This window comes from Pelodiscus sinensis, chromosome 3 (genome assembly GCF_049634645.1).
Source record: "Pelodiscus sinensis isolate JC-2024 chromosome 3, ASM4963464v1, whole genome shotgun sequence".
In the NCBI taxonomy this organism is placed as follows: domain Eukaryota; kingdom Metazoa; phylum Chordata; order Testudines; family Trionychidae; genus Pelodiscus; species Pelodiscus sinensis.
Genome location: NC_134713.1, coordinates 51,465,322 through 51,487,724, shown reverse-complemented (window position 1 = coordinate 51,487,724; position 22,403 = coordinate 51,465,322). Strand labels below are relative to the sequence as shown.

The window sequence follows — 22,403 nt, the reverse complement described above, 5'->3', positions numbered from 1 at the left end:
GTTAGTCTGAATCTGCAAAAGCGGCGAGGAGTCCTGTGGCACCTTATAGACTAAGGGTACGTCTACACTACAGCGCTAGTTCGAACTAACTTAGTTCGAATTAGTTAATTCGAACTAAGCTAGTTCGAACTAACGCATCTAGAACTAAAAACTAGTTCGAACTAGCGTTTTGCTAGTTCGAACTAGTAAGTCCACATTGAGTGGACTCTGAACAGGGCTTAAGGATGGCCGGAAGCAGTGCCGGCAGGGCATCAGAGGAGGACTTAGAGCGTGGAGATGCTGTCTCAGGCTAGCCGAGGGCTGCGCTTAAAGGGTCCCGACCCCCACCCCGGACACACAGTTCTAAGGGGTGCCCCGCTTGCAAAGAAGTTCTGGCTTGGATTGCCCGGAGTACCCACACTGGGCACATCACACCACTCGGCCATCAGCCCAGCTGCACTTGCCGCAGGCTGCCATCTCGGGAGAGGGGGTAATTGGGGGGCTGCAGGAGAGCTTCCACCCCCAGAAGCCCGCAGAGCCAGCCCAGTCCTCCCCATCGGGGGCTCGTACCCCATTCCTCCCTCACCTCCTTCCACTTACCCTTCCCTAGCCCCCCTTCTTATTGATGTACAAAATAAAGATAACGTTTCTTCCAACATTGACTCTGTCTTTATTGAACAAAACTGGGGGAGACTGGGAAAAGGAGGTGGGAGAGGGGAAGAGAAAGGCTGGGAGAGGGGAGGGCAACTAACATGATCAGGGGTTGGGAACAGGTCCCAGATGAAGAAAGGCTACAGAGACTGGGACTGTTCAGCTTAGAAAAGAGGAGACGGAGGGGGGACAGGATAGAGGTCTCTAAAAGCAGGGGTTGGGTGGAGAGGGTGCATTCATAAAAGTTCTTCCTGAGTTCCCATAATAGAAGGACTAGAGGACACCAAAGGAAAGGACTGGGTAGCAGGCTTCAAACTAGTAAGAGAAAGTTGTTGTTCACAAAGCAAATAGTTAACCTGTGGAACTCCTTGCTGCAGGAGGCTGTGAAGGCTACAACTAGAACAGAGTTTAAAGGGAAGTGAGATAAAGTGATGGAGGTTGGGTCCATGGAGTCCTATTAGCCAGAGGGTAGGAGTGGTGTCCCTGCCCAAAGTTTGTGGAAGGCTGGAGAGGGATGGCACGAGACAAATGGCTTGGTCATTGTCTTCGGTCCATCCCCTCCAGGGTCCCTAGGGTTGGCCGCTGTTGGCAGACAGGCTACTGGGCTAGATGGACCTTTGGTCTGACCCAGGACGGCCATTGTAAGCTCAGGGCTCAGTGTCGGGGGTCTCAGTGGACCCCCTTGATTTTCATGCACACCTGGTCCTGGGTGGCCAGGCTGGCAGCTCTCCTGCCCTAGACGGCCACTTTCCTGTGCTTAGTGCGGAGGTCGTGGACGAGGTCCACGATGTCCGCACTAGCCCAGGAAGGTGCCCGCCTCTTGCGGTCCCGGGCAAGCTCCCGGGAGCCGCCAGCCTGGTCCCGGGAAGAGGGGGTGGGCTGGGGGACATCGGGTGGGTGGCTCTGTGCTGTGCTGGGTGCTGGCAGGCTTGCACCTGGCACGGGCACCGTAGCCAGCCCGTGCCCCTTTAAGGGGTCCGGGGCCGGGAGGGGGGCATAGAGTTTCCCTGGTGTTGGCCAGAGTGGCCACCAGGGAAACCTGGGGAGGGCTAGCCTCCCACTAGTTCGAACTAAAGGGCTACACAGCCCTTAGTTCGAACTAGCTAGTTCGAACTAGGCGTTAGTCCTCGTAAAATGAGGTTTACCTAGTTCGAACTAAGCGCTCCGCTAGTTCGATTCAAATTCGAACTAGCGGAGCGCTAGTGTAGCACCTATTAAAGTTAGTTCGAACTAACGTCCGTTAGTTCGAACTAACTTTGTAGTGTAGACATACCCTAACTGAAGTGTTGGAGCATCGTGGGCAAAGACCCACTTCATCAGATGCATGTAGTGGAAATTTCCAGAGGCAGGTATAAATATGCAGGCCAGAATCAGGCTGGAGATGACGAGGTGGATCCAATCAGGGAGGAGGAGGCCCACTTCTAGTAGCTGATCTGGAGGTGTGAATTCCTCTCTTGGAGGAAGCTTCTCCTCTCTTGGAATTCACACCTCCAGATCAGCTACTAGAAGTGGGCCTCATCCTCCCTGATTGGATCCACCTCGTCATCTCCAGCCTGATTCTGGCCTGCATATTTATACCTGCCTCTGGAAATTTCCACTACATGCATCTGACGAAGTGGGTCTTTGCCCACAAAAGCTTATGCTCCAACACTTCATTTAGTCTATAAGGTGGCACAGGACTCCTCGCCGCTTACACAGCACAAGCACATCGAAAAAATTATCTGCTTTTTCAAAAGATAGAGTCCACATTGAATGGACGCTATCTCACATTTAAGCAGTGTTTACTATGGATTGAGTGGCCACCAGGGCACCTGACCTTTTTCCTCTTTCCTCTTCTTTCGAAAGAACTCCCTTTTCCCAGTCCACACATGCCTTTTTCCGAAAGAGCTCTTTTAGGAAAAGGCTTCTTTCTCATAGAAAGAGGTTTACCAGTGTTGGAAAATTTCCTCTGTTCTTTTGATTTTTTTTTGAAAGAACGTGACTGTAGTATAGACGTAACTGGAGTTTTTTTCAGAAAAATGGCCATTTTTCCGATGAGGGCTTCTCCCATCAACAGTGCATCTCAGGGAGGTGGACTATCTATCTGACAGGGGAAGTTCTCCAGTTGGTTTAGTAGTTTCTTCACTAGAGCAGTAATGCAAAGCCTATCTTGTTTCTTTTATTATTTCTCTTATAACTGCATCAGTGCTATTGGCTACTCAGAGCTTGGGGCACCAAATTCAGGCTGTGGCTGGGGCATGAAGATGCAGCTTGAGCTATCTACAAAGGGAGACAGAGGCAAGGAGCAGATGAGACTGCTACTCTTGCCTGCAGAAGGGGCTGGGAGGAGCATGCGACTGCACTCTGGAAGGTAGATGAGAATGGCTGTTCCCGAGGGAGAAGTGTATGAACTGCCCCCGATAGAGAGGGCTCAGAAACAACTCCTGCTGCTGCTGTGTCAATGAGACAGATGTCCAAGCATGACTCCTTACAAGCCAGCAGAACAGCTGCAGCCCTGGCAACAGCCCAGCCACAAGTTTAGAGAGGAAGGAATCCAACTAGGTTTATCATGGGCCAGTTTTTAACAGGATAGATTTGTTTTGTAATTATTGGCCAGTTAAAAAATTAAATGTGCCAGGGTTGGGACATGTTTGAGCATTCTAGAGTTCACATTCCTGTACGACGAGCTGTGGCACTATGTTAGATAAGAAAAATGTTATAACATGAAAATAATATAGAAAGAGACAAAAACAGCGAGAGAGAGAGAGAGAGAGAGAGAGAGAGAGAGAATTAGTGATAGCAGCACTAAGAGAAGGGAGAACAGAAATGTCCAATTTTGGGGGGGAAGGGCCAGCTTTTCTGCATCTCAGAGATGACAACTCTAAATCTAGCACATTCCAGCTAGAGGACCATAAACAGAAACCCCACATCTCAGATGAAGGCCCTGGAACAGACCCCATCCAACAGGACCCCAGACAGTATTAACTAGTGCTCACCAGCTAGCATATATTTTTAAAAAAATCTGACCAGTGATCATGAGGTTTTTTTGTTTTATTTTAAATCAAATCTTTACAGGATGTAAATTCTGCAGTGAAGCCAGTCCAAAGGAGTCTTACCACAGAGCTGCTGAGCAGTTCCAGTAATTCTTGTATTAAACTTCTGTATTCAACTTGCATTTTTCCCTTATAGTCAATTTGCTGCCTCTTTATTTTTAGGGAGATGGGAGCAGCAGATAAACCTCAGCAATGATCTTCCTGAAGTGCATGAAGCATGCTTTAGATGGTGGATTAGACACACAGGTCAGCAGTTAAAGTAAAAGACAAAAGAAAAAGGACACCCACAATAAAGAAAATGGAAGCTCCTGGGTACCAACATTCACCAGTATAAATGGAATAGTCTGTAAACTGCTCACCAGCTGCATAATTTCAATTATCAACACAACTCTTTCCAGCAACATCACCTCTGACTATAGAACTCTTAGCTAGTGCCTATAGAAGTAATCCAGCTATACGAGGATCTTTGTCAAGAAAAGAAGCTGTACTGTTGCAAGTGTGTGAATGTTAGGAGTTTGAGAACTGAAACATCGTAAATGTTCAGCTGTATATGAAATCTGAACTACAAAAATCACCTAAGGTGACAAAAAGAAGTCAATGTAGCAGACAGCTCTATGGAACCAAATTTATTATCAAAGGCTATTCAAACCACAACTTGCAGATTAAAATTATACAGTGCTCACTGAAGCAACCAAATGGATCTTGGAAAATGCAGTACTCAGTGAGTCTGCCCATCAAGATTATTCACACAACATACAATCTTAAAATATCAGAGCTTTTATGGACTTTGTTTTTTTCATGCACCTGCATGTATTCAACATGAGAAGAGCTGTTCAGTCAAACTATATGCAGGCATCACTGAACATACATTAGTAAAAGTAGAAATATCTCAAATATACAGGAAATTCAGAGCAACCCAGCTCTGATGGCAGAGGAGTGAGTGGAGAATACAAACAGCTACTTAATCTTGATCATGCGCTTTCATTTAGTTGTAGAATAGTCTCCAGGAGCTAATCCATACAAATGACTGCACAGGTGCAGGTATCATAGTAGCTCTCCAGGACCATGATCTAAGACATTTTCTCAAGGTTTCTTGCAAAGAAATTGAATTTGTTTTGTATCTAACTAAGCACCTTCCACACTGGGAGAGACAAACTTTGCAAATCAGGCCTGGTCTGTAAATTGCTCACCAGCTGCATAATTTCTGTTATAGTCCCATCGAGACAGTTTGCTATTAAAGTCACCAAAGTACACTGCGGGGTGTGTGGGAGGCTTTACCCCTTCTTTATTTGGAGGTCCACAGACACACATTACAGTCAGTTATCAAATGCTTATTGCAGTAATAGAAATTCCCATGGTCTTGGATTCCTCCAAGACTGAGACATCTTTAAGACTGTGTCAGTAAATATGGCAAGGCCACACTTTGTAGTATCCATGGTGACAGTGAATTCATAGCCATGAATTGTACATCTTAAAGCTTGCTCATCATCTGAGTCTTGAGTGTCTTATATAGCAACAACATCAATCTAATACTCCTTAAGAAATAGTTACATCTTCCACATTAATTTGGTACAGGTTGAACTTCTCTAGTCCAGAACTCTCTGGTCTGGCAACATCTGGCTTCTGACATGATTTTAGTTAGCTGGATGTCCACTTATCATAGATATGGCCAAGTTTCCTGTAGTCCCATAAAGTTTGTTTATATCCACCAGTCCTAGCTCTCAGTGTTTTGTGATGGTTTTTAGCTCTAATTTACCCCTAAATATCCTTTAACAGCCCAGTAAGGACTGAGAGTTTTGTCAATGCTGCTAGACAATACTGACCTACCATGGTCTGGAAAATTCTCTGGTTCAGAACCGGTAAAATCCCAAAGGTGACAGACTAGAGAGGTTCAACCTGTATACAAGTATAGCTGTCTCTATAGTTCCTTGATGCTTTCCCAGACATGCACTCTTAACAACTTTCATATTGCTAATTATACTGAGAGATTGAAAATCAACATCCAGTAGCCTTTTGATGACATTCACTGTATTAATCAATAATGTGCAACATGAGCACTATGTAAAGATTGTCTTCTTGCTCCCATATTGTATTATAATCATCCTGAATTCCTTAAAAATTTGGGGCCAAAGAGACAAGCAGAGTTAGCAGTTGGAAAGATCCCCAAAACCTGGTACAAGATGATAGTCATTTCTCTTCTCAATCTTGGTTTACTGACTTATGTTGCCACCCAATATTGCTCCTCTCCATAACTTATAAGGTAACAAGAGAGGGTTTTGACTGCCCTATCTTTGAGGTCATCCTGCCAAAGGAAAAGGCTGCTTTTAGATCAGGATGAAGCTGCTGAAACCAGGTACTCACCATTACTAGTTACATCCAGGCTGACTTCCAGTGATATGTAAAAACTAGAATAGCATTAATAAATGTATCCCCACCTATGATATGATATAGTATGGAGACATGAGCAATGAAGGGTCATCAAATACTGTAGCATTCTGTGAGTCCTGCCCATAATGTTGAGCAACTGAAGATACCAAATCTTTCTTGACGGGCAGATGAGCAAAATATACACTCACACTGACCTTTCACCTTAAGAATCCAAACTGGATTAAGTATCTATGATAGTGATTTATTAAGCATCTATGTTAGTGACTTATCTGACAATTTCCCATAAGTGCATTTGTATTAAGATCATTCTCAGGGGATAAAGCCAAGACAGCATCATCACCAGTGACATGTTCTCTGCTGACCTCAAGATAATGCCAGAATACTTGTACTACTGAAAGTATATTATGTAATGGAAAATGTGTTTGAGTCTGTGATGTAGATAAACCGGGTGCCAGCTCTGGTCTGTAAGCGCTAGTAAACAAGTTTGACAAATTCAAGCTGGCAACCAAATCAGTTCATCATTATGTTACTTTGTTCCAAAAAAAAGTATTATTTGTATAAAAGTATTTTGCATCTAGACTTCATGAAATGCTTGTAAATTGCTGCATGCATTGATTTAACTTGTAATGTCTGTACTTCCTGATAGTAGATAAAATATAAATGTTTTATAATTGTAAAAATGTCTGATTTTGAACTTGTTAACTCAGACAGGAAGAGTAGAACCCCCTCTCCATCCAGGAGGCCTATCAAAATAAAGTGGGCCATCACAGCACAAAAGTTTTGTTAATAACTCAACCCACCCATGGAGCACTATGTAAAGGGGGGCCTTGTCCCATGAGTCTGAACACTGGAAGAGGGAAATAAACATAGCTAACACAATAATTTTTCATCTCTTTGTGATATGAACTTTTACAAAAGCTGGAACTAGAAAAAAAAAGCAGGAACAATGTGGGTTAAGCCCTAAAAAGATATTCAATACAGACAGATTGCTATACCTCTGTCTCCTTTTGAATCACGAATTAAAATTAATTTCTGCATACATGCTTTCTTGCTTTAACCTGAAAACAATTTAGGGATGTGAAGGACTAGTCGGCTATCCGATAAGCAAATGCTTATTGGATAGTCGACATGCTAGTTGACTAGTCACTCCCCCATCCTGTGCTGCCTTTATCAGAAAGAGGCGGGGGGGGGGGGGGGGAGAAGGAGAGGAAGGGGTACTTCAAAGCAGCAACACCATGTAAAACCTATGGCCAGAACCCAGGCTCCATGCAGTACTGCTGTTTGAAATGCTGTGTGCAGTCCGGGCCTAGCTGGTATGTCCCCAAGCTGCACACAGCATTTCCAAGCGGCAGCACTGCATGGAGCCCAGGATCAGCTGGGGACTTCCATGTTGACCCAGGACTCCATGCAGCACTGCTGCTTTGAAATGATGCAGGGGGCCCAGTATCAGGCTGCACTCGGAGTTTCAAAGTGGCAGCATCGCGTAGAGCTCAGGATCAGCTGGAGTCCCCAACTGATCCTGTGCTCCACGCGGTGCTTTCATCTAGGCTGTTGCTACACTTCAAAGGCAGAATTACCCTATTGAAATGCATCGAAATGCTTTGACTATTCAATTAGTCAATTAGTTAATATTTAACATCCTTAAAACCATTCATTTCTTTTTTCTTAGTTAATAAGCTTTTAGTTAGTTTATTAAAAGACTGGCTAAAGACATTGTCTTTGGTGTCAGATCTAAGGTACAAAATGATCTGGGGTAAGTGACTTGGTGCAACCTCAGTGTTTTGTGATTTTTGGCATAGTGATGCATCATTATATTAAGTCCAGCTTAAGTAGTAATGTAGACTGGCAAGCCCAAGTGGAATGTCTGTGACTCTATGGTAAGACTGTCAGAGAGATCTACAAGTTCACATTTGTTACTGAGATCTAATTAGAGAACATTCCACCAGCATAGGGTGTTGGCCCTGCTTTTAACAGGCTGCCCTGAGATTGACACTCACAGCTGTGAGCTACTTCAGACAGCCTGACAGGGTCTATGTTGGATAGGTTTTCCACACTATAGTTAACAACATATATGATTGTTGCAAGAGCTTCAAGACCTCAAGAGCTGACTCTGTCACACATTAACTGAATAGTTTCTGGTGATATAGTTCATTAAATATTGGCTCTAAATATCTGACCTAGTAATGAAGATATAATACATTGGAACAAATTACAAAGTGTCCCTAATGAATTTAAACTCAGAGTCACAGATGAAGATACTGCATAGCCTTCCTCCCCTATGGAGTTAAAGGTGGTGCTGCAGGTACTCCCTGCCTTAAGCCAAAACTCATGGCCACCTGCTCAGAACCGAGCAGCTCAGGCCATTATCTAAGCAACAGTCTCTAAACAGTTAACTAAGGATAAACCCGCCCCCCCCCCCCCTCAGAATTTGGCTGTCTGCATCTTTAAACAAAGGTAACCACTTAGTTCAATGCTTGAGGGCAAGGCCTTGACCTGGCCCTGGAGTTCTAATTTAGCACTGAAGAGTTTCTCCCGTGTCCCAGTTTTACCTTATATACCCTTAAGAAGAAGCAGACAAACCACCTTAACTGGGTTGTTAGTCTCTGATTAGTCAGAGTCTCCTCCTCACTCTTCTAGGTCTCTGAGACTATGTTTATCCTGCAATGAAACACCCCTGGCTGACCTGTGTCAGCTGACACTGGCTTGATGGGCTCGAGCTATGGGTCCTTAAAATTGCAGTGTAGATATTTTGGCCTGGGTTATAGCCCAGCCTTTGGGGACCTCCCACTACTGCGATCACCACATGGGCTCCAGCCCAAGACAAAGATCTATACTGTAATTTTATAGCCACAAATCCCAAGCCATTTAACTGAGCCAGCTTGTGTGTTTTATTGCAGTACAGACCTACCCTGGAAGACTGAGTCTGATCAATAGCCCTGTTTGAGAAGGTTCTCCTTGAGCACAGCAGTGTCAGGGCGCTCTTGTTTCCAGGAGGAAACAAACAAGCCCTATAAGATACTGTCACAGTCACACTTCATATTAAGATTTCATGTACACATTTTTTCAAAGGATTAATAAATAATTCATAGATATTTATAACATTATAAATGGTTATCAATAGCCTATTCAGCTGCTGGACTCTATAAATATTAACAAAACATATAGATGGTATCATGAGCTTTCGTGGGCACGGCCTACTTCTTCAGATGGGCTGTGCCCACAAAAGCTCATGATACCAGCTACATGTTTTGTAAGTCTATAAAGAGCTACCAGATCATTTGTTGTTTTTTAAGTTTATCCTGTACAGACTAACTCGGCTACCCCTGAAGCCTCTATAAATATTGATTAACTATTAAACCACCTGTTAACCATGTTCTAACCTTTATCTACTATATATTTGAAAGTTTGTGCATCTGTATATCTGTCTGTATGTCCATCTGTGCATTTGTTCAAGAACTCCACTACAGAAAGGATGTGGACGCATTGGAGAGGGTCCAGCGGAAGGCAACCAAAATGATTAGGGGACTGGAGCGCATGACCTATAAGGAGAGATTGAGGGATTTGGGTTTGTTTAGTCTGCAGAAGGGAAGAGTAAGGGGGGGATTTGATAGCAGCCTTCACCTTCCTGAAGGGAGGTTCTAAAGAGGAGAAATGCTATTAACAGTAGTGATGGATGGCAGAACAAGGAGCCATGGTCTCAAGTTACAGAGAGGGATGTGTAGGTTGGATATCAGGAAAAACTATTTCACTAGAAGGGTGGTGAAGTACTGGAATGGGTTACCTAGGGAGGTGGTGGAATTTCCATCCCTAGAGATTTTTAAGTCTCGGGTTGATATAGCCCTGGCTGGGTTGATTTAGTTGGGATTGGTCCTGCCTTGGGCAGGAGGCTGGACTTGATGACCTTCTGAGGTCTCTTCCAGCTCTATGATTTTATGATTCTATGAACTCTTCCTAAACAATAATAGCTAGGATCACCAAATTTGGCATACAGATTTCTCTTATCATAATTTAAGCAAGGTCAAGACTTGGATGTGCCAGGACAATAGGATGTATGTGGAATGTGACTGTTTCTCATCAAACGGAAAGGGAGGAGTGTGAAAGCAGGGATGGTTGTATTCCTGATGATCACAGCGAGATAGCAAGAACCCCAGACCTGTGGAGCAGCTGCTGGTTGAGCAGCACAACCTCTGCTACCCTGGCCTGGCCCTGGAAGCAGTTGCTGGCTGGCCAGTGTGGCTCCCAGTGCTCCAGGCCAGACCCAGGGAGCAGCCAGCAAGTAGGCGATACAGCCCCCACTACCCTGGGCCAGCCCCAGGGAGCACCTGCTGGTTGTTACCACTCCCTGTTCTGAACCCCCACATACCTCCATACCCCTTGCCCTCATTCCTGCATCCCCACCTTTGCCCTGAACATCATGCCCTCTGCTCCAACACCTGCACCCTCCTCACATCCAGCCCCCTGTCCTGAAGTACCTGAGCAACACCAGATAAATATTTTAGTAAAATAGAAATGGAACCTTGACACATCTGTAAATGTGACAAAAATTAATGTTGATACAACAACCAGGATAATGCTTCAGAGTCTACAAAGAATGAAGAGGAATGATAGTATGCTTGGACTTGAGAGAACTGAAGATTGCACTGACAAAAATTCCCATTTCTGTAAAGGAGAGAGAATTCAATATAAAAAGCAAAAACCAGAACTGTAGGACAGGAAGAGACCTTGAGAGGTCATCTAATCTAGTCCCCTGAATTCAAGGCAGTATTAAGTATTATCTAGACTATCTGTGGCAGATGTTTGTCTAACCTGTTCTCTAAAATCTCTAATGATGGAGATTCCACAACCTCCCTTGGTAATTTATTCAATTTCTTATACACACTGACAGTTAGGAACTTCTTTCCTAATGTCCAAAGTAAACTGTTCATGGTGCAATTTAAGACCATTGCTTCTTGTCCTATCTCAGGGGTTAAAGAGAACAATTTTTCTCCCTCGCCCCTGTAACAACCTTTTATATACAAGAAAACGGTTATGTCTTCTCTCAGTCTTCCCTTCTCCAGACTAAACAAGGCCATTTTTTTTCCAATTGTCCCTTACAGGTCATGTTATTCTAATCATTGCTGATATTCTCAGGATTTCTCCAATTTGTCCACATCTTTCCTGAACTGGACATAATGTTATAGCTGAAGCCTAAGAGCATGCAGTAATGGAATACAGCAGAATTACCTCTTGGCTGTGTCTACATTGGCATCCCTTTCTGGAAAAGGGATGCTAATGAGACACTTCGGAATTGCAAATCCGCGGGGGATTTAAATATCCCCCGCGGCATTTGCATTTACATGGCTGCCGCTTTTTTCCAGCTCGGGGTTTTGCCGGAGAAAAGCGCCAGTCTAGACGCGATTTTCTGGAAAATAAGCCCTTTTCCGGAGGATCCCTTATTCCTACGTTCAAGTAGGAATAAAGGATCCTCCGGGAAAGGGCTTATTTTCCGGAAAATCGCGTCTAGACTGGCACTTTTCTCCGGCATATCCCCGAGCCGGAAAAAAGCGGTAGCCATGTAAATACAAATGACGCAGGGGATATTTAAATCCCCCATGGAATTTGCAATTCCAACTGGTCTCATTAGCATCCCTTTTCCGGAAAGGGGTGCCAATGTAGACACAGCCCTCATGTCTTGCTTACAACACTCCTGCTAACACATCCCAGAAATTATGTGGTTTTTGTTGGTTTGTTTTTGGTGCAACAATACATTCAGCTGGTGTCGATACATTCAGCTTATGATCCACTATGATGCTCAGGCCTTTTCCATAGTACGTCTTTCTAGGCAGTCACTTCCCATTTTGTTTTGTGCAACTGATTGTGCCTTCCTAAGTGGAGTACTTTGCAACTGTCCTTATTGACAAATTGGGGAATAAAATTGTCCTTATTTGGACAAACTGGAGAAATGGTCTGAAAAACTAGTTTGACAAACTAGTTACTTCTGACCATTTCTCCAATTTGTCCAAATTACTTTGAATTTTAATCCTACCCTCTAAAGCACCTGTAAGCCTTCCCGGCCTGATAATGTCCACAAACTCTGTAAGTGTACTCTCCATGCCATTATCTAAATCCATAGTTCTCAAACTTCATTGCACTGTGATCCTCTTCTGACAATAATTACTACACAGCGCCAAGAGGGGAACCAAAAACTGTGTCTGCCTGAGCCCTGCTATCAGAACCCTGCGTTCTCAGATAGGGAGACCAAAGCTGAAGACCAAGGGTTTCTGCCCTGGGCCAGGGGCATATAACCTTAGCCCTGGTGGTAGGTCTTGGGCTTCAGCCCTAGGCAGTAACGCTTGGTCTTTGGTTTCAGACTTCTTAGGGCTCAGAGCAAACACCAACCTTGGCAACTCCATTAAAATGGGTTTGTAGCAACCCACTTTAAGGTCCTCACCCACAGTTTGAGAACTCTTGATCTAAATTATTGATGAAGGTATTGAAGAGAACTGGACTGAGAACTTGATATGTCCTTCCAACTTGACTGTGAACCACTGATATTTACAGGTCAAAACACTCTCACCCATCAGAACCTGACCAGTGCCAAATCAGAGAATTTGCTGACCACGGAAGGGTCAATATTGTCTGGCAGCATTATCAACACTTCCACTGCTTACTAGGCTCTTAGAAGACATTTAGGAATAAATTAGAGCTAAATAATAGCAGAGAACACTGAGAGACAGGACTGGTGGCTGTAAACAAATTTTATGAAACTGTGGAAAACTTGGCCACACCCATGATAAGTGGACATCCGGCTAATTAAAATCATGCCGGACCACAGATATTGCCAGACTAGAGAGGTTCAATCTGTACTCTCTGTGAATGGTTCTCCAACTAATTATGCGGCCTTCCTATAGTAGCTGCCTCTAGGTTGTATTTCACCAGTTTGTTTATGAGAAAGTCACGTGAGACAGTATCAAAAGCCTTACTAAAGTCAAGAAATACCATATTTACTGCTTCCTCTCATCCACAAGGCTTGTTACTTTGTCAAAGAAAGCTATTAACTTGGTTTGACACAATTTGTTCTTAACAAATCCATTCTGGTACTTATCACCTATAGTTATTATCTTCTGAATGTTTGCAAATTGATTCCCTAATTATATGCTCCATTACCCTTTCAGATACTGAAGTTAAGGTGGACAGTCTAATTTCCCTGACTCTCCTCAGTCCCCTTTTTATATATTGGCACTCTATTTGTCTTTTTTCAATCTTCTGGAATCTCTCCTGTCCTCCATGAGTTCTCGAAGATAATCGCTAATGGCTCATATAACTCCTCCATCAGTTCTTTGAGTATTCTAGGAGGTATGTCAAAGTCGCCAGGGCCTGATGAAATCTAACTCTCCTTCTCCTATTTTAGTTTCTAATCCTATCTCATTTTCATTGGCATTAACTATATTAGATGTCCAATAGCTATGAATTTTTTTTTGCTGAAAACTGGAAAACGGAATTCATTTAGCATTTCTGCCATTGCCACATTTTCTGTTTGTTTCCCGAATAATAGGCCTATCTAAACCCTGATCTTCCTCTTGTATTTAATGTATTTGTAGAATGTTTTCTTATTGCTCTTTATGACTAGCTAAGGTAAGATAATTTTGTGTCTATATACTTCAGTTATTTGTCCTCCTGCCATTGCTTAGAATTATGAATTCTGTCATTTTATGATCACTTTCATACAAACTGCCTTCCAATTTCAAATTCACATCATACATCCAAGTTCCACTGCCTTTCAATCTGAAGACTGTCCACAGTTACTTGTATTCACTGTTGGGCTATCAGTAAGAAAGTCTGTTTCAAAATATGTTCTACCATGGCTCAAAATGGTCACGAAGAGCATGCTGTGACAGACTCAAAAGCCAGCAGGCCCAGTGGTCATGTTGGGCCAAACAGTCTTTTCAAGTCTTAGGGTGGCTCTTCTGAGCAGTCCAGGTGGCCTAGAGGCCACAGCACAGTTTTGTTCCTTCCCTTGACATCTTTCAGGATACCTCAGGCATCAGAGTGCGGGTGGAGGAAGGAAGGGTAGGGAAACCAAGGCCATTACTCTCCACTGGGTCCTGACCCAAGGCACAAGGAGAGAGAAGCAAGAAGTGGCTCAGTCCTTCTGGCTGCTACTCCAGATAAGTCTTCCCCCAGCTGCTTCCTGCCTTCTCTGTTGTCCCTTCAGTTTGGAGCATGGCCCCAGCCTTTTCCCAGCTCACTCTCTGAGTCCAGGTATTTCCCTGGATATGAAAGTTGGGAGAAAGTGGGCAGGGCCAGGTCCGTGGTATCCAAGCAAGTTTACTCATAATCCCAGTTCTCTCTCTGGAGGGAGTTCTGCTTCAGCAGCCACTGACTGACTATCTTCTTACAACAAATCTCTCCTTCATTCTCCCACATAGACTGACTACCAGAGCTCCCATTTAAATAGGTTCTCGATGGCAAGCACATCAGGCAACTTTTGAGTGGCCATGTCTTCTTAGCCCACTACTGTTAGAAGTACTCTTTAGCCTTAATGTGGGGATCTGTAAACATAATCACAAATTCATAAAAGAGGAACAATCCTAACACTGAAAACTGCAGTCTCCCAAGAACAGTGGTGTCTCCTATGTTGGGGTGGCGGTGATACTTGAGCTGTGAATGGAGATTATAAAAAGTATGCACTGCTCCTTTCTCTTCCTATCTGACCTCTGATATAAGTCTATGTAGCAAAATGGTGAATGGTTTTTGTTCATAGAAGCATATAGTTCTTCTTTTAAGCTTGCTAAATTATTTATATCAATAACACACTGCCTGAGGAAATCCATCTTGCTGAATCAAAAGTGCTGAGTAATGCATATTTACTGGTTTTAGAGAGCTAATATCACTCAGACCTCCCCTTTTTGAAAAGGCACTGAAATATTTAATATTTTAGGCTCTCAGTCCATCACATAGCTTAAATCTATTAGCATAAAAATAAGCCTGATCCCTTGCAGCCATTTGAAAGTCAGCTATTGCAAATTAACAGCAACCAACAATTCAGTAATTCCAAAAGGTAGTATAAGGAGCATGCACACATTATCATGAAATAAAAGTCATAGAAATAGAAGCTATTATTGCCAAATTTTTACTAAAGGAGAGTAGGAGGGGTAAAAAAGCAAATAGTCTAGTAGTAGTCATTGTATCTGTTACACCAGCCTGAAATAATTTACTACAAACATTGACTTGGAGTGTCAGGCAGTTCTTGGGTGCTGTAGGTTTGCTACTGTCAACTAAGGGTATATCTACACTAGCCCCCAAGTTCGAACTAGGGAGGCTAAAGTAGGCATTCAAAGTTGTAATCAAGCACGGGATTTAAATATCCCGCGCTTGATTTGCATCTTCCCGGCCGGTCACCATTTTTGAAATTTACAAGTCTAGACTAACTGCCCGTGGCAGGGACCAGGTAGTTCGAATTAAAGCCCCTAAATCGAACTACCTGTTAAACCTCATTCCAGGAGGAATAACAGGTAGTTCGAACTAGGGCTTTATTTCGAACTACTGGGTCTCTGCCACATGTAGACACGGGCAGTTAGTCCGGACTTGTAAATTTAAAAAATGGCGACCGGCCGGGAAGATGCAAATCAAGCACAGGATATTTAAATCCCGGGCTTGATTTGCAACTTCGAATGCCTACATTAGCCTCCCTAGTTCAAACTAGGGGGCTAGTGTAAACATCCCCTCAGGGATTAGCAAACATCATGTGAGATGTAAAATACATAGTCAATAATAGTTTTTGCAAACATTTTCTGCAATTGCTTTTACTAATCCACTCAGGTTATCTGTGACCCAAAGAGCATACCTGTCCAGTAGGCAAGGAACTCCCTGGTATCTAGTAGTGAGTCTCAGCTGACCTGACCAGCTCACTGTTGTCATGAAATATATTTAACAGATGTCATGAAAGGTTTCATGTGAACTGGTAACACATTAGTCATTAATCTTATTGTGTGGTGATTGTACAGGAGAGATATGACAAATTATAGATATGTGCTGGAAATATGCTCTTAAAGTGATTTTAGCAGATAGAGCTTAATACACCTTGCCCCAGTCAAAGGAATGTGGTCCTGCCTGCTTGAATGTGCCCCCTATGCACATTGAGCAAAAAGAGAAAAAACAACAGAAGCACATTTACATAAATGGTAAAGATTGACATGAGACTAACTTGCGGGGGACATGATCAATTAACTATCACAATGGTGGGAGGAAAAGAAACTTTACAGATATAAAGCAGAGAGAAAAATCCATTTTGTCTCCTTAGCTGAAGGATCCCTACAAAGCCACAGGCTATAGGCTCTGTGTTGTATCCTGACTAAGGGTCAGGCAGCCATACTAGAAGAAAAACTGATGAGAAAAAAGTCTCAGAGCAGTAGTCATGTTAGTCTGTAACTTTAAAACAACGAATAGTCCCATGGCACTACTGTGAGCAAAAGTTTATTATGTTAAGGTTTACTCTTAGAAACATATTTTGTTTCTTAGTAAACATTTCTATCCCAATTCTTTTTACTTTGTACCAGTTAAGTAGAAGTTCTTTGTTAATTAACTTAATCTTGTTTTATCACACAACTATCCCTATGCAGTATATTACAGTGAATAGTAAACTCCTCATCCAAACTAAAAGGTACTGTCTCTTTAAAGAAGCAATATCTTTGATAAGGCTTTGTGAGGGGCTAAGCACTGCAGAAAAGATGGTTTTGGGGAGATTGGAAAGCTTTTGGTGTCACTGCAGGAGGAGCAGTCGGGCTGATGGAAACCAGGGTGAAATCACTGTGCTGTAAGTAAGCTTCTGGTGTCAGGGTTCTAAGATGCCCAGCACAGAACTACTCAAGGTTACAGGGCAGGAGGTAAGAACAAAGAGAAGTCTTGTGGCACCTTATAGACTAACAGATTTATTAGTCTATAAGGTGCCACAGGACTTCTCATTGTTCTTGCAGATTCAGACAAACACGGCTACCCCTCTGATACAGAGCAGGAGATGACACAACACTTTACTTGCCTGGATAAATCCCCCCAAAGCATCACAGTGACTCATTATTCAGATAATTTATGCCCTGTAAAGGTGTGTTGTTAATTTTTAAAAAGCAGTTATTGACAAGTTTATTCTAGCAGTTTCTAATTTAATATTAGTTTACTTTTAATTTCATAGGGTATGTCTACACTAGCCCCCTAGATCGATCTAGGGAGGCTAAGGAGGGCGACCGGAATTGCAAATCAAGCCCGGGATTTTAATATCCTGCTTTTGATTTGCATGTTCCCGGCCAGTTGCCGTTTTAGAAATTGACTAGCCCGAAGTAACTGTGGTATTCCTTGGGGAATGAGGTTTACCACCTAATTCGATGTAGGGGCTTTATTCTGGAATCCCGTTTCACTGCCGCATATAGATGCAGGCAGTTACTTTGGACTAGTCAATGGCGACCGGCAAAGAACATGCAAATCAAGTGCGGGATATTTAAATCCCGGGCTTGATTTGCAATTCTGGTCGCCCTCATTAGCCTCCCTAGATCGATCTAGGGGGCTAGTGTAGATGTACCGATATTCTGAGAATTCAGCTCTTATTTTTCTAAAATGAAAAAGAAATACAATGCTTAGGAAAGCTGGAAATTCTGATATTACCGATGTTAGATAAGTAAGTATAAACAGACAGCAGCTTTGGGATTTGGGGAGACAGTAAAGCTACAATAAACAGAGAGAAGACTAAACAAACGATCAGCATTAACCTCGGATACCAAAGATAGAATAGTAACTGCAATTAGGCCTAGTCTGTATGATATGGGAAGGTCGAAGTAAGATATGCAATTCCAGCTACGTAAAGCTCCAACTCTAGCTGGAGTCGACATACCTTACATCACATTTCTGTGCCATCCACACAATGGGAGCCTGATGGGAGCAAATGCTCCTATGGGCTTCCCTTACTCCTTGTGAGGAGCCGGTGTATCAGCACTGATGGGAGTGCCCTTTGAGTTTGATCTAGTGGATCTATACTACAACCGCTAAACCAAATCCCAAAATTCGACTGTGTCAGTGTTGATCTTCCATGTAGTACAGACATACCCTCACAGAATGCATGTTAGGGAAGGAACAACTTCTGATAATTTAGGCAAATTTCTTGGAGTTTTCACCTTTGTTATTACTATGGAAACAACAGGAGGTGTTTTATTATGGGACTTAAACAGAGCTTATTCTAATGCAAGATGTTTTTTATAATTCCAACCCCCATCCCAAAAGAAACTAAATTGCATAAATTTACATAGTCATATCATTTTGGGGAAACCTGCACTTCTAAAGACAAAAGTAAAGTGAGAAAAAGAGCCAAGTACAATATTTCCATTTTAGAGTGCCATTACTGACTTCCTAATACACATATTTTTAGTAATTTACATATAGCAAGTGGCTGCTCAGAAAACCTCTGACAGTTAATTTCTTTATAGGTACGTGCACACTGAAATCCTCCGAGACGACACATCTCTGCAGGTAAAGCAGCAAATATCTTCTCAAACACTGTTCAAACTTTGGAACCCCCAAAGATTTAATCAGTGCCATGCACTACGTTGGATAAAAATTGAACAATTGAGACCATTTTGACTAACGTGACAAAAATAGCCTGCTCTCTAGACCTTGCTCAAATGATTGAGGAACACCGAATTTTAGAGAAAACTGACTAAGCATGTTGAGTTTAGAAGATTTTGTGTAAAGATCAACCTTTAAACAGAGGTGTTAATGCAACTTTAACCATAGCAGCACTACTGTACCGTATTGCTATTACAGTAGCAACACTCAGGCTTTGTCTATATTACACAGCTTTTAATGACATGGCTATATCACTACAGATGTTCTGCTAAAAACTAGGCAGGGTAATCACTGTTTGTCAACTCTTTTGCTGACAAAATACTTCCACCTCCAACAAATGGCATTAGATTTGTCAGCATGGGAGTGTGCATGCCGACAAAGGGGTGCTCACGACAACACTTGTTGTCAGCACAGCTTTTGTCTTTTGAAGTTTTGTCATTTTAACACCTCTGAACTATAAATGTTTTGTCGTTTAGTTACCAGCATACACATAGCCTCAGTCACTTCCAAACAGTGCTGGAATTAAATTGACAACGTAAAGGAGGAAGCTCTTTACTCTAAATACAAACCTCAGAGTCATCCAGTCCCCTATTATATTGTTCTATTTTAAAATGTAACTTTCAATAGGAGGTTCCAAAATTCAAACTGTAATTAAACTTAATTTTCAATTGTATTTCATGGTTTACTTCTGATGAACAGAGCTTCTCATTTTAAAATTTCAGGCCGATGAATACAGAGAAATAGGTACAATTTACTTTATTTAAAAAAAATATTATTACAATAAACTGTATGGGAAATTTCTCAGATGACAACTGAAATTGAATTGTCAGATTTCTAGAGAAATTACTCAGGGCTTGTCTAAACTGGCATATTTTGTCACCAAAAACTGCCTTTTGGTGACAAAACAGTGAGAGAGTTTACACTAGAATCAACTTTTCTCAGGAAAAACACCAAGTTTTGGTAACAGAAACTTCTAACCTTGGGAGCAACTTTTGTCTTTTCTCCTCCCTTTATTGTGGAAAAAGAACTAGTGTGGACTCTGCTGTTTGTTTTATTGAGAGAACTGGCTTCTGCCAGTATCCCACAATGCCTGCCCTGAAGACTGTGCTCAGTGTTGTGATCTCTGCTGCCCTGTAGGCATGCGCCCATCCCCTTTCAAAGCTCTGGGAAGTAACTGACAGCTGAGTGAGCTGCTCCACTTGGGGAACAAAGAACAAATCATTGGAATGCTTCTGATCTGCCCTGCGCTAGGAACACAGCAGCAGGCAGGCTGCTGCTGCTGCAGTGGGAGGACTGGAAAGACTGCTATGTTACTTTGACATTCCTTAGTACAGCGAGCTCACAGAACTACGAAGGAATCCCAAGTGCAGGGATCAGCTCGGCCTTCCCACAACACTGCACTGTGGGATGCTTACCCACATTGCTCTGCTCTGTCAACAGGGTGCTAGCAATGTGGCCATGAAATATCAACAATGGGAAGCAGAAAAATTAGTTTGACTGGTTTTCACTTTTGGTAACTTTGGCATGTCAATCATATTTTTGTTGCTAAACCTTCCCAGTGTAGACATACCTACACTTCTCAGTCTAATATTAATAGTATAAAATGTTTATTCCATTTCACATTCATGTTACTATGGAAAAAGTCACTGAGATTTATTTATATTATAGCACTTCCTTAGTATATTCTTAATTCTTACTGTCCTATTAAAATGCATAAATAATCTTTTAAATTAGTAATTGAAATTAACCTCATTTGAACCTGACGATCAATTCCATTCATAATATTGTGCCACCTCAAAACTGAATTAGACCAATTTAACCAATACAATTATTCTACATAACCATACTCAACAGACGCCACCACTACTTCGGAGAGTCGAACATATTTAAATATGATATTTTTAACTGCTGATATTCATTTTAAAGATGCCAGAATGAGAGTACATTTATATGTTGAGAGTAGAAAGCCTCCCAGGTTTTATCAAATATTCCCAGTTAATAATTTAAAAATAATTGCTGAAATGTGGTAACTAACTTATTTCACTGATACGTTGTTTTAATATCTTCTATGCAATTATGTGTACAAACATACCTTTTCTCCAGGAAGCCCGGAAGCACCATCTTCTCCTTTAACTCCCTCTTCACCCTAAAAAATAAATTGCATATTTAAAGATTTTGAACATTTTTAAAAGTGGCTTGCCACCAAGGCAACATGTTATTAATAGATTATTATTTCCATGTATATAGTTGTGTTTTCTTTCACAATTTAAAAAGATATCATAAAATGGTGTTCTCATTGTGAGAACATTTGATTAGTGAAAATATGAGCTATGTAAACTTTGGTGAAAAAACCTGCTGGCATAACATTAAAATGCCTCAGTTAATGAAAAAGAGAAAAGAAAAGCCATTTAAAATTAAAGCCACAACCCAGTATGCACTTATACCAAGGGTGGGGAACCTTTTTTGGCTTGGGGGCTGCTAACCTATGGAAAAATCAGTTGGGGGCCACACACACAAGTGAGAAGGGGGAAAAAAGCCACTCCCTCACTCACGTGGCCACTGACTTGAGAAGGAGAAAGGCACTCCCCATATTCCCATTGCACACTACAGCCTGAAGAGAGCCATATTAGTAGATTTTGGGTGCTCCAGCCCTGCAGTGGGGCCACAGGAGGCTGGAGTGCCACTGTGGGCTTCCCAAGGCTAGGGGACCATAAGCCTCAGGGGCCAGATTCAGTCAAACCAGGGACCGCATCCAGCCCCTGTGCCTGAGGTTCCGCATCTCTGACTTATACACATGCTTAATTTGACCAACCTAATCAGTCTCATTGATATTAGTGGGACTACTCACTATCGTATTAAAGGTATGCCTCTTGGTGGCCACTTCTGGTGGCTTGCATGATAACGAAAAAGGTGGGATTTGTGTTCTTCTACACTGCAGATGTGTGAAGGCAAGATTTGTCTTTCTATGGCAAGATTATATATATACACACAAATATGAGTATCTAGTACTCCACTCACTAGGATACATCGGAGAAAAAAGTGTGTTTCAATCAATTTTGTCATATTATAGGATGTTTTAAAAATATAGGGGCCAAAATCCTACTGTCTTAAAACAAAATCCCCATTCACTGCAGAAGTTAGTTCAGTATCTACATATAGTTACATGCAGCTAATATTTCTACAGCTAACAGCTCATATGTGCAGTTAGTATTTCTTTATTTTTAAGATGCTAATGATCAGGGACAAAAGTTCTCACTAAACTGGAATATCCACACCTCATGCTAACAAGTCATTTTAGGGTAAATCTATTCCTAATACGTAAAAACAAGTATAAAATCGGGGGGGGGGGGCGAAGGGGTTGCTAAAAGCTGTATAGGACAAATCTGCAGCTGCTGTAAATTGGCATAACCTCACTGACTTCAGTGATGCTATTGCAATGTACAGTAAAACTCCATTGGTCCGGCATCTGATGGTCCGGCACTCCTGATGGTCCGGCACCATCAGGAACCCGGAACTGCTAAAATTGACCAGCGGCTGAATCGGGGAAGCCGGGGGCAGAGCACCTGGGGTGCTGCGGGGACCAACCCGGCAGCACCCCAGCTGTCCCTGATGCAGCCGCTGCTGAAACTGACCAGCAGCGGCTGAATTACACCTGGGGCAGAGCCGGACTATCGGAAGGGGGGGGCTATGAGAGGTCTGGGGTGGCATGCGCCCCACCCAAGACCCTTCATAGCCCCCCCTTCCGATAGTCCAGCATATCTGATA

At 42.5% G+C, this 22,403-nt stretch overlaps 1 protein-coding gene across 11 annotated transcripts in view; it reads right to left on the bottom strand.

The window, feature by feature from the left end:
* Window positions 1-22,403, bottom strand: part of COL19A1 (collagen type XIX alpha 1 chain) — a 372,523-nt gene that overhangs the window by 253,857 nt on the left and 96,263 nt on the right. For all 11 annotated transcript variants that reach the window (XM_006127229.4, XM_014575574.3, XM_014575570.3 and 8 more), the window contains exon 10: window positions 20,731-20,784. In XM_006127229.4, coding sequence (XP_006127291.2) covers window positions 20,731-20,784 — 54 coding nt within the window. The remainder of the gene's footprint in view (window positions 1-20,730; window positions 20,785-22,403) is intronic.